This window comes from Carlito syrichta, unplaced genomic scaffold (genome assembly GCF_000164805.1).
Source record: "Carlito syrichta isolate Samal-C Ts95f unplaced genomic scaffold, Tarsius_syrichta-2.0.1 Scaffold302543, whole genome shotgun sequence".
NCBI lineage: Eukaryota > Metazoa > Chordata > Mammalia > Primates > Tarsiidae > Carlito > Carlito syrichta.
This window is the reverse complement of record NW_007246639.1, coordinates 188,181-201,825: the sequence shown is the minus strand read 5'-3', so window position 1 is coordinate 201,825 and position 13,645 is coordinate 188,181. Positions and strand designations below refer to the sequence as shown.

Below are 13,645 nucleotides of genomic sequence, written 5' to 3'. Positions count from 1 at the left end.
AATCAGCCGGGCGTGGTAGCGCATGCCTGTAATTCCGGCTACTCGGAAGGCGGAGGCGGACGGATCACCCGAGCCCAGTGGGCCGAGGCTTCGGTGGCCGGGAGCGGCCACTGCACTCCAGTCTGGGCACCAGAGTGAGACTCCAACTCAAAAAAAAAAACAAACAAAAAACAAAACAGGCATGTCGCTGAACTCAGCTGCCCTAAGGATGAAATGTTGGGGACCTGTAAGGTTCCTTTTCACTCTATGGCAATCCATCTACTGGCGAGCCTTCTTCCCCACAGTGGACTAGGGAGAGCACACACTTATATCGGTTATGAGCCATTTCTACATCCACTCTCATTAGTTGGTTCTCTTCACTCTTTGTGAAAGAGAGTGAAGAAAAATCCTAAGTTTTCTTATTACCAAGATAAAAATACATTTCTGATTCAAGGTACTATTACCTAAATATAGAGAATCATTAATTTAGCTATAATATCATAAAGTACCTTTATATAGTGATAAGTTTAAATTTTACTTGTATTTGACTAGAGTTATCATTCTAGACTGGGAAGATGAAAATTAAAGTACCAGGTATCAAGACTTGAAATGTTCTTTTAGCAAGGAGTTGGGAAAGCTAAAAAAAGAATAGGAACAAAGAAGATGAAGGTAAAGTCTTGCCAAACCTCTAGGCTGGCTGGTGTTTTCTGTGAGAACAGATGGTTGTAAGAGATAGCAGCCCTCACGGTTTGTTACAAGATTGAGAATCCATTCTGATTTGGCCATGACTTCACTGTGATAGATGACTCATTTGAATTTTTGACATGCATTGTGTTCCTTGCAAACCTGAGTCCTGGACTCTGGAATTTATTACCTAAGACAGGGTCTCAGCTTCCATGATTATAGAATAGGTACACTTTTTTTTTGAGTTGGAGTCTCACTCTGTCGCCCAGACTGGAGTGCAGTGGCCGCTCCCATCCACCGCAGCCTCGACCTGCTGGGCTCCGGCGATCCTTCTGCCTCAGCCTTCCAAGTAGCTGGAACTACAGGCGGGTGCTACCACGCCCGGCTAATTTTTGATTTATTGTAGAGGTAAGGTCCCGTCAAGTTGCCCAGGTGGGTCTCGAACCCGCGGGCTCAGGCAATCCACTCACCTCAGCCTCCCAAAGGTGCGGGATTACAGGCTGAGCCACCGAGCCCGGCTGAATAGGTACACTTAACTCTCCAGACACTGTGAAAAAGGGCTTCAGTATTCATCTTTAGCAGTTATCTAAGCTCTTTAAACCCTATAGCCAGGGCTTACCCCAGACTCAAAGATGAGTGAATTAAGGAAGTAATATACAGTTGCTGTGAAGCAAGCCAGTTTTATGAATTGTCCTGCCCAAAACTCTCCACAGCGTCTAGAAATAAGGCCCATATGTACTTCCTTGTCATTAAGCCATTGTCTGAATTCTAGTTCTAGTATTTAAATAATTGCATTGTGTCATTTCTTTCATTTCCTGCTCTGTGAATCTGTGACTTGATCTTATCTTCCTTTGCTAATACTCTGGAGTACTAGAATCCTGACCTTGAATCCCAGATTCATGATAGCACACATTCTTTTTAGAGGCCTATGCCTTGCTCAATCATACCACTATCTACAACACTCCCTAGTCTTTCCCAATACATCTTTCCTTTGCCTACTGCTGGTACACCTCAAAACACCTGCCCTAATCAGCCATCAGTCCAACACCTGAGGCTTAGACCGCCCTGCTCTAGCTTCCTACTTGCCTACTAGGGCGCTCAACAGTCCCGGTTTGCCTGGTGTATAATCACCTGAGTAAATGGCCTAGGTCACTTTGAGAAAGGACTGGGGAAATCTTACTAACTATATACTTGCTGAGATGTAGGATGTTCCCTCTAGAGCCCTGTTCGCATTTTCAGTTGGCTCTGGGTTTGAACACTGGAGCTCAGGTAGGGAAACTAAACAAGGGAATTAAACTTTTAGTAGAGCATTTGCCCTTGGCCCCTTGCTTCTCCATACTTGCTCTTTATAAATTTTAATTATTTTTTTTAGATATGGGGTCTTGCTCTGTCACCCAGGCTAGAGTGCAGTGGTGCAATCATAACTCACTGTAACCTCGAACTCCTGGGCTCAAGCAATCCTCCCACCTTAGCCTCCCAATAACTATGACTACAGGCATGTGCCATCAAGTCTGGCTAATTTTGGGGGGTATTTTTTGTAGAGACAGGTCTCACTATGTTGCCCAGGCTAGTCTCGAACTCCTGGCTCAAGTGATTCCTCCACATCAGCCTCCCAAAGCACTGGGATTACAGGCGTGAGACATTGCACCTGCCTTTTTAAAAATTTTAGCTGTTAAATAGTACCAACAATGAATGTCCATCTCTTTTGCTCCCAGGGATAGCATGTTCTATTAACCATCTCCACAATTCCCAGTAGGCCAAGCCTCCATGGCTATCCCTCCAACCTTGCAATTCATTATGGTAATTATAGCCTTGAGGCTTTTGGTAATTTAGTGTGCCATCCTTCCTAATGCTATTCATGAGCTCAATTCTGTGATCACCTCTGCTACCCTCATTCCCAGCCCTCAATGAAAGACTGCATTACCGTTTTTATGGGCCCCATTCTCCCTTAAAAAAGTATTAAATTTTTTTTTACTGCTGTAAAGACAAATATACTAATAATAGATATTAAAACATTCTCTTTAACATAAAAGTTCAATTTTTCTTCTAATTTTAAAAGAAATTAAAACATTTTTATGGGTCCCTAAAATATTGTGGGCCTTAGGTACTGTGCCTATGTGTCTAATGGATAATTGGGCCCAGGTGAATAATGTGTTTTCTGGATCATCCCACAAAACATGTTCTCTGGTGGGTCTGGTCTCAAATAATTCATCTTTTACAGCATGCGTATGTCCCTGAGACTTTTATTCACTTCCTCCACTCTGCCATGGCAACTTAGGCATTTCAACTTTGCTCACTGTTAGTTACTGCTTTCTCCAGACTTCTAATAGCCACCCTAGTTTGCCCCATTTCCTGGTCCTTCCAAAGTGTTAAATCCCATATTGCTAGAGTCAATGAATTCTTGCTTATCCAGTCTTATAATCTAGCTCCCTTCATCAGACACTCCAAGTTCCATTCAAAGGTATTCCCTTAGCTCTCACTGGTACATGCTAATTTTTGCAGCCCTTTTGGGGTGTAATCTCTTTCCTTCCTTATCAGGCCCACATATCCCTAGCCAGGTAGCACTGAGGTGACATTGGCTATAGGCCTGGCACCTAAGATAGGAGGTGTGAGCATAGGAGGTGAGCATCTCATGAGGGGAACAATTGTTGCCAGACAGGGGTGCTATTTTTTTAGTGTTTTCCTGCCCAGAGGAAATATTAGCTCTTAATTTGCCTCAGAAATCTCTGCTTTGGTCATTAACCCAGACGTACCCATTCTATTTTCTGGGGCTTCTGTTTTTAACAACCAGGATTCTGACCTTAGCATAACAAATTTTATTTGGGTGAGCATTTAATTTTCTTTGCTTTGAAAGTCTGTGGCCTTAAACATTAAATCATGAATCTTCTCCTCAGCTATGTCCACTCTCCCACTGCAGGAGATAAGGGTCTCTTTGTAGTTTGCTAAAGGTTTTAGCGTTTGACTGTTTGTCACCCATCTACGGTTTCTCAGTATCTCTCTGTAGGAACAATTGTTTCTAATAGTTGGGCAATCTCATTGACCTTATATGTTTTGTTTTCTACATGTCTTTTGAACTTGTCATGACATCAGACAGAGTGTTTTCTACTGGGACGTTTTTCCAAATCACCACCGGTGAAGGTGGGCTGCCACCTTGTACTAGGGACTATTTCATATTCAACATACCACTTGAGAGGCAGTCTTCCTTGCTAGCTGGATGGTAAGTGATCCAGGCTCCCAAGTTCCATTTTAGGACCTGCTTTCTCAGACCACTCCTGGTACCAACTCAGAAGTAGATACCAAGGTAGAGTTAGATGTGCAAGTGACATATTAGTGAAAATGCTTGTGAAAGATAAAAAAAATGAAAGGGAGCAGGAATAGTTAGCAAAAGCCTTTAGGCCATGATACAGGACTGACGTCTGTGAAACCAGAGGCGGAAGGGAGAACTGGGTTACAGCCATACTGCCTTGCATCTCTGAGAAAGTCTTGGCCAACTCAACAGGAACTTAAGCATACAGATTACCCATAGACAAGACCCTGGTGAACAGAAATGTCTAGGTCCTAAAACCTGTTCCATTTTCACTCCATGCTCAATTAGTGGCTGCTGGTGCCCAGGCATGGTATGTCTTGAGTTTAAATGCTACAGTGGATTCTGACAGGGCTGAAGCAGAAGCCTGTCAGCTAATTGCAATTCTAGAGGCAATTCCTTCTCAAAAGGAGAGCTGAGCAATGCACTTCCAAGGCTGCCACACGGACATGATTTTGAGTCAGAGAAGAGGCATTAGTGCAACAATGGTTGATGAGATGGCAGTCCAGACTCTTGTTCATACAGTTTAGTCGGGTACTGTGTCCCTGCTACTGCCAGATTGTCGCTGGGTCTATCAGACCTTATGACTTAATGGATTTGAAAAGAACTAAGTTCATCATAGGTAATTCTAGTTACAAAGTCATTTGATGACCATGATCACACATCTCTTCCAGGGCCCAGGAGCACATCAAGAAATGTGTTTTGAAAGCAACATAATTCTCTTCCTTTGTAATTTTGGCATTTACATTCATGAATGGGATTACAATTGCACCCTTGTCAAGTTTGATTATCAAAATTATGCTGGCCTCATAAAAATCAGTTAGAATGCTTTTTTTGTTTTGCCTAAGTCTTTATACAAGATTTGTTATTTCTTCCTTATTTAGTAAAACTCACCTGCAAAACCATGTGGGCCTGTGTGTGTAAACTTTGAAATTATAAACTCAGCTTAATAGATATCAGACTATTTGTACAGCCTGCTTTTTCATAAGTTTTCATAAGGTTGTGCTTTTGGAGGAATTCTTCTATTTCTTCTCAGATTTTCAAACACACTGGTATTCAGTTGTTTTATATCATCTTTTCTTCTTAAACTTTCTGTTATCCTTATAATTTTTGGCATGGTCTTTGTAGATAGCTTGTGATTTTGTTGTGGTGTGAGTCCAGTCTTTTGATTCAATGCAGTGATATGTTTAGGTTTAAATGCACCATAGTACTTTTTCTGTCTTATTTTTCTCCAAGCATTTTAAAAATTCCATTTCTTTCTTTCTTACTAGCTTGTATATTACATTGTTTATTATTATTTAATGGTTACAACAGAACTTACAACACGCATCCTTGATGTAACAAAGTCCAACATTAACTGGTACTGCCCTATTCTTGGACAAACAAGGACTTTCAACATGAACTCTACTTTCATCTCTTATAATTTAAATGCTTTAATTCATTGTATGTTTAAATTCATAACTTTGTTTTTATACTAACATTTAGATTTATCCACATATTTACCACTTCTGTTGTTTTTCATTCTTTCTTACAAACCAACATTCTACCCAGGGAGTTTTCTTCTGCCTGAAAAACCACTCTTCGGCATGCCTCCTCATTTCCAGAGTTATTAAATTCAGTATTTTGTTTTAGGAGAATGCTCTACTTTTCCTGAAAATGTCTTTTGTTTCACATTTATCTTTAAGGGCTATTTTATATTTATTATAGAGATGTGGCATACATGTCAGGATTAGCTACACAAGTAGACTTCAGGCAGGTGAAGTTTGGGCCTCCAACTGGTGTTCATCCCTCCCTTGCGCTGATGTGATTATGTTCAAGTCCCACTTTAGGAGAGCATGCAGTATTCAGTTGTTCTGTGACAGATCACTAAGTATGATGGTCTCCAACCCCATCCAACTTGCTGCAAAATCCGATTTTGTTCTTTATGGCTGCATAATATTCCGTTGTGTATATATTCCATTTTTAATCTGGAGGAACATAAATCATTCTACCAAAAAGTCACCTGCATATGCATGTTTATAGCTGCACTATTCATAAGGGACAATTTTGTTAGCCATTGAATTCTAGGTAAAGATATTTTGTTTTTTTACTTCTGTTTTGAGAAAGTAGCTTTCAGTGTAAGTGGTACAATTTTGAAGGTAATTCTTTTTCTCTGGTTGCTTTTGATTTTTGTTTTTTTACAACTTGCTTAGGTATGGATTTCTTTCTTGTTTGGGATTGATTCATATGCCTTCCAGAATCAGTTGCTTGACAGCTATTAACATATTGCTTCAGCCTCTCTGCTTTTTCTGGGGTGTTCAAATTTCTAACTTTTTCTTACATATTTTCTATTCTTTCAGTTCCGGTTGTTTTATTCTATTATTCTTACCAGTCTTTCAGTTAATGAATTCTATCTTCAGCTGCAAAGTAATATGTCATATGCCCACCCACTGAGTTAATTTCAGTGAATATATATTGGGATCTGTAACTTCCGTTTGAAACTTTTGTTTTCCAGGTATCTGCTAAATTCTTCATCTTGACTTTTATCTCCTTGGACTGTACACATATTTAAAAATCATTGTCGTCTGTTCTAATCCATGTTGTCACATCTTGTTACTGTGTGGTCAACAAGTTGGCAAAACTGCAGAAATATTTTAAAGCCTTGGACGGTATTGGATTCCAATTCCTGTTTTCCTGTATGCAGTAAGTCATCAGATGCATTGTCAGCCTCTTGGATACCTCCTCCAGAATTCTCCAAAAAACACAAGAGTTAAGTTGGTCCCAAAGACCAGCTCATCTGTTTTAACCTTTTTTCTCCCCCAACTTTTGGCTGTAATTCTGCACTTTTTGTCCACCATCAGTTGTAACCATCTTATATATGTGGAAATCCCTTCTTGTTGCTTTCAGTTATTTATAGTCTAACTATACAGGAACCTAGCTTTTTGTAACATAAAGGTAGTTTGAAAAAGGTGTAGGTATCTGGTTAAAAAACAAAAACATGTAATAACAAAATCTGGCTTCTTTTAAATTCCATTTTAGTATTATGTTCACATAAAATGCATGAGGTCACACAGACCAATCTTGGTACAGTGAAATAGGGACTATGAGAATGAATACCAGGAGCTAAGATCATTGGGAGCCATCTTGGAGGCTGGTACAATTCAATAGACAAGTTTAACTTATGGTTTGCAGCCTTCCCACACTCAGTATGAAAGTCTTCAATATGCAATTCTGGTGTACACTGAGTTATGACTTCTGAGCGAAGGCTTTTCCATGGTCACTGCATTTGTATGGCTTTCTGTCAGTATCAATGCTCTGATGTGCAATCAGACTGATTCACAGATGAAGGCCTTTTCAAAATCAATACATTCATAGTCTCTCCAGTGTGAGCATCATGGCATACAGAAATATGTAATTTTTTGATGACCCCTCCTCCCAATATTTAACACGTATACAGATATTTCTCAAGTTACAATGGGGTCAAGTCCTGACAAAGCATGTAAGTCAAGGAGTGTACTGAATGCATATGGATGGCTTTCGCACCACCGTAAAGGTGAAAAATCTAAATCAAATCACTCTAAGTTGGGGACTTTTATACTCTAACATTTCTCTCCTGAGCGTTTACATTCACCGAGGCGTGACATGAACAAATTTCCTGTACTTACTACATTTATGTTCCTCTTCATTATTATCTGAGCTTCAGTCAAATTAGGCCTGCTTACAATTGATACACATGGTTTCCCTCCTTTATGAATTCTCCAAAGGAATCTGAATACTGACTGGTGAGTGAGGCTTGCTGTTGGAGAGGCCATCCATTAAATAACTGCCACATACTTTTAGATCCAGTTATAGATATGACTTTTATATTTTAAGGTTAGTTTATACTATGTGGTCTTAATTCATGTTCAGAATGTGGAGATGCAACTACTGCTCTCAAAAATCTTTAAGTCATCTTAATAGAAATAAGGCTGTTGAAAACAATTCAGTTCTGATATATACAATTATAACACCAGTTCTATCTTCTAGATGCTGTTTAAATAAATTAGTAAGATTTTTTAGAAGAATCATTTCACATGGCTCTCCTTATTACTTAATAAACTAAAACAGATGATAGATACTCTTTGGGGGAAAAAAGGGTGGTAAGAATAGAAGATAATTATTATTATTCTTTGTAAAATGTTGCTTTAACCTGTACTTTGAATTAATCTATCATAAATTATTCCATATTTGATTTTACTAGCAATCTACATAAGGAATTAGCCAGCTATAGCCAAATCTGGTTTATTGCTTATTTTTTGTAAACACAATTTTATTGGAACAGAGTCATACTACTTCATTTCTACACTGTTTATGATTATTGTGAATTACAGCTGAGCTGATAAATATCACAGAGATCTTACGGCCTGCAAAGCCTAAGATATTTACTCTCTGTCCTTTCCCAGAAAAAATCTGCTAACTCCATGAATTTAAATGGATTTCAAGGCAACACAATAGTCATTTTGTAATTAGGGTACTGGATAAAATAGATTTTAGTTAATATTTTAAAAGTACATTGCTGGTCGGGCTCCTTGGCTCAACCCGTAATCCTGCGCTTTGGGAGGCTGAGGTGAGTGAATTGCCTGAGCCGGCGGGTTCAAGACCTGCCTGGGCAACTTGGCAAGACCTCATCTCTACAATAAATAAAAAAAATTAGCTGGGTGTGGTAGCGCGCGCCTGTAGTTCCAGCTACTTGGAAGGCTGAGGCGGAAGGATCGCAGGAGCCCAGCAGGTCGAGGCTGCAGTGGCTGGGAGTGGCACTGCAATCTGGGCAATTGAGTGAGACTCCAACTCAAAAACAACAACAACAACAACAACAACAAAAACAAAAAAGTACATTGCTGGTACTTTTTTTTTTTTAACTTCCAGTACAAACTAAAAAAAACATTCAGCAGATATGCCTCTGATTATCAACAAATGAAGAATCTAGAAATGAAATCTTGAAATTTCCAAGAAGTAAAATCTGAGAGGACTTCTAAAAGCACTCTCAGACAGCTAGGTATATTTTATCCTTCCACCTGCACATTTAAAAATAATCCAAGTCCTACACAAATAGTAAGAGTAGGGTAATATGTATTGCTTCTGATTTTACTTATTTTAGGGAATTAAATTTAAGTGTGCTTCTTTGAGCAACTAAACAGACATTTAGTTGGAGAAAATGTAATACCACCAAGAATCTGCAGAAGAGGAACTAAGAGCCTCAAAGTTAAAGCTGGTAAAATATTTCAAGAATTTGCACCAAGTACTTAGAAAAATTAAATGGTTAGGACAAAACATTCACAGTTCAAGGTCACAAGAAAATGATCTAGTGAGCAAATACAGATGTACAATTAAAACTAATCTGAATGAATTAGTGAAGCAATGAATAAATAGGTCAATTGCTAAACCCACATCACTTATATTCAAATGAAATTTAATACAAAAATAAATTTGAAAAAATAGGTAAATACACTAAGAAAATCTTAAATATTAGGCAAACTATTTGGACAGGAGGGCCATTATCAAATTGTTCACAATAACATATACCATTTAAGGTAAAATTGTACAGTAAGTCTGCAATGTGGGAACAAACAAAATTAAATTGTTTCTCAACTACAAATCCTTTTGACAGTTTCTCACAAAGTACATATGCTGCAGGTCTTAGTACTTCTAACTATTGATAAAAATTACTAAGCCAGAACTGCCAGCGCCACATTAATCCCGAAGTTTATAATTTTATTTGGTAATAACTAAAATGTTAACTATCATTGATTAGCTTTTCAAAACCATTCTGCCTGCGAAATTTCCATAGAAGACTAACATTACACAATTTTACTAAGATGTGAATATGAGATTTTTGTAGTTCTCCCTATCCCTCTCCCACTAACAAAGAAATAAAACATGGCGGAGGAAAAAAATGGAGTCATTGCACATTGGATAATGATGAAATTCAAGCAAATAGTGAAGATACCCAAAGTTCATTAATTAGTAGATTTAAACTGCTTAAAAAAAAATCATTATACCTGGATCACATCAAATGATTAGATATTGGAATATTAGGAGTTACTAGTGTTTACACAGTCTTTTTAAGTACACAAAGATGCTACCATAAGAAAACGATTTTAAATAGTTCTTTCCCTTGTTAAATGTTAGAAAATTTTATTTTCAGATATTTGATAACCTGAAAAGGCTAAAAACTTCAAGAGTTCAAATACAATAAAAAATTAAACATGTCCCATATGTATTGAAACATTTAAAACTGCTCAGCCTAAGAATTTAAGTAATTTAATTAAAATATTGAAACAAAGATTCAAGTCAAAGAGACTTTACCAGATCCATAGAACCTGACAGTATACACCCATAAAGTCTGGTTTAATATTCACAAACCATGAATAAAAAAATAATAATATTCTTTGATGTTAGCAGCTCTGCTATAACTAGAATAGGCTTCAAAATATTTCTAGTGGCTCAGAATGTCTAGCCACAGCTCAATATTCAGATCCAGGTAACATGTGAATCTTAGAAATATATGTATTATCTTGTTTTCCTGACCATTTAAAAAGTCAAATTTTCATCTATATACATTCAGAATGAATTTTAAATCTCCTTCCATGGTAAAGTGAAAGCTCAATAATCTATTTTCCTAATAAAAATTTCATCATATTGACATATTTTACTTGGAAAAAATTAGCTGATTTTTACCAATGAGATGGTAAAAATAGAGGCAACTATAACTTAAAAAATTACACAGCTTCTTAATGTTTTATTCATAGCATTCTTTATACATCAGAAGCTTCACTGATATTTAATTTACTGCAGCATCCTGTGGGTGAAGCACAAAAATTACATTAATTATAAACAAAGAAACAAAGCACTTTTGACTTTTCAAAATTATATATATATTTATATCCAGTTGACAAATAGCATCACAATTATTACTGTATAAAAAACTAAAAATCACCATGGAAGCTAAGGCCTAAGTTCTTATTCCAATTTGTTCCCTTTTGTTTGTAGCTAACAGATATTAGAAATTAGATTCCAGTACCTCAAAAAAAAAAGGGAGGGGTCTATATTATTTACATACAGTATGGAAAATAGAAGCTGCTTTTTGGCTAACTTAGATTGCTGTTACCTACAGTATTTACATTGCAAATGCTGGGGGAGGGGTGGAAAGCAGTACTAACAAATACCATTTCAAAAGAAAATATTGTGCCTGGAATTTCATTCTTCAATTAGTTGTATATCCTAATTGTTGACTAGAATTTGTCTTCTAATAAATCTAATAAAAGTTTGAAACAAAGTACCACTATGCTTTATATTGCTAATCTAGATTCTGTTAAGTCCAATACTGTAATAACTATAAGTACTAACCTTAAATGAAACAATGGCAACGTGTAGATGGAATTTTACTTAATATTGTAAAATATAATGGCTTGATGTTTACTTTACTAATAATTGTGGGACTATCTAATATTTTAATTCTTTAAGAAGTCTCATTTATGACACGTCCCTAAACAGTGAAAACTTCCAGTAACTTACCAGAAAAAAAGTTTATGTTATTCTGTTCTTAGATTTTTCTAATATTTAAAAACATGCCTAATCCCTTGGCAAAAACAAACACAATCAATTCAGTGTAACAGACTGAGCTTTAAACCATACTTTAATTTTCAATAACTGTGACCTACTGGTTAACTGAACTAAATGTAGGATAGTTATATGACTCACTATGAAGTGTGTCAAATCAATGAGAGAATGCATAGAAAAGTGGAGATAAGTTTTGGGGAAGGTGCAAGGTGGTTAGTGTAAAAAATGGTAAATACTAGTTTTAACTTGCAAAAAATGGTACTAAATGCAGATGAACATTAAATTAACACAGTATAAAAGAGAATAGCTTAAATAAATTGGGATTCACATATTACAATAGCAAAGATATGACAGAATGAACTGAAGACACGAACAGTTCTGAAAATTCTTTTTTCAGCCTACTTCCAACAGAAATAGTCAGGCTTTTTTTCCTGTACATAGTTTGATGCTTTGTCTATACCATATATAGTAGAAAAATAAATTCTTTAGCAACCTAGAAACAGTTTATAAAACTCTTAAAGTTTAATTTTCTTTGCCAGACATGCCAATGTTAAACTGACAGCTATAAATTAAAGCTATATAGACAATAGGTATAAGCAATATAGAACAGGTTAAGAATACTACATTTACCGGATTTCTTTTTTTAAAAATTACCATACTTTCTTAATTCCTGTGTGCTTTGCAATAGGAATAATAGGGACTTTGTTTTCTTAGAAAAGATAACATGTAAGCGTATAACACAAATAAGATAATTTATAATATACATGTACTTCAACAGCAGCCTGGTTCATGTCGACATCTTGGTTCTGAAGTGAAAATTGGAAGTACAATACCTAGGACATAACAGCTGGGAAAGACAGTATTTTAGGGGGAAAAAAAGGAGGAAATCAAACTCTTAGGAGCCTTGAATCTCAAAATCATCTATTTACTATAATACATATAAGATAACCTTAAATTGCAGTCTGACTGAAAATTACAACATTGACCAAAGAATTTTTATCTTCACCACACAAAATATAATCTAGCAATGAAAAACAAGCCATTTTTTCTTCTTTCCAGAAAAAAATGGCATAGTTTGATAATTAATTTTGAATAAAGCCTAACAAAATTTACCTGTGCCACCTATTCTGAAAATGTTACCTATAATTTAGTGTTCTGGTTGTATCTTCACTAACAAAATGTTTACCCCCAAAAGCAGCAGCCACTTATATTAACTCTGGTACCAACATCAAAGGGAAAAAAATCAGCTTAAAAAATGATGCAAAAGCCATTTTGGATTTTAGTACAACATATCACAGAAAAGAACATGAATACAAATTTGTAATATATACACTCCAAAGAGTCTGTCAGTACCCAAAGTATTTTTATTGCTGTATTAGCAATGGATTTTTGGATATGTTTTTTTAAGGGCCACATAAAAATAGATTCAAGGAACAGATTAAATTGAAGTCCTAGATTTAAATGTTTGGTTTAACGAATTTTCTACAACAAATTTCATGTTTATGTATGAAAAGTTATATAACCATATATGAAAATGTCATGAAGTATTTTCTACACTAAATGTATTCCCCAAGAGGGAAAAAATTAAAATATCTAAAATATATTAGATTAAGATTACAAGACCATCATAGATCTTTTGAACATGCATCTGTTTACAGAATTAACAGTATACAAAATGTTTATTTCATTATGGACCATAAAGAAATGAGTCAGTGACAATATCCTTGCACAACAGTATCAACTCACCTTAGCCACAAGTATGTCCTTGTTATGTATGTAAAAGAAATAGGTTCATTTACCCCTCATCAAATCATCCACAGGTTTACTTGGAAGTAAAGATGAAGGTGCAGAATTCTGTGATATGTCAAGTGTATTTATTTTTTCTTTCTTTCAAACAACATCCCAAGCATGGCATAAGTAGCCTGAAATTATAAAATACTTAGCTGGGCTTTTAGTTATCTACATTGACTGCTAGAATGTAAATTAAGTTGCCCAAATTAGCACATCAAATAACAAAACCAGCCATAAAGCAGGCTGAAAAGCATTAAATGTTTCATATATGTGAGTTTTTAAATCATTTTAATTTCTATAGAAAAATTT

The 13,645-nt window shown here is 36.1% G+C and overlaps 1 protein-coding gene across 1 annotated transcript in view; it reads right to left on the bottom strand.

Annotated features, from left to right (window-relative positions):
* Positions 1-244: 244 nt before the first annotated feature.
* The window catches only part of LOC103259159 (rho GTPase-activating protein 5), a 92,487-nt gene continuing 79,086 nt past the window's right edge, over positions 245-13,645 (bottom strand). The window contains exon 8 of the mRNA XM_021711740.1: positions 245-361. Coding sequence (XP_021567415.1) covers positions 245-361 — 117 coding nt within the window. The remainder of the gene's footprint in view (positions 362-13,645) is intronic.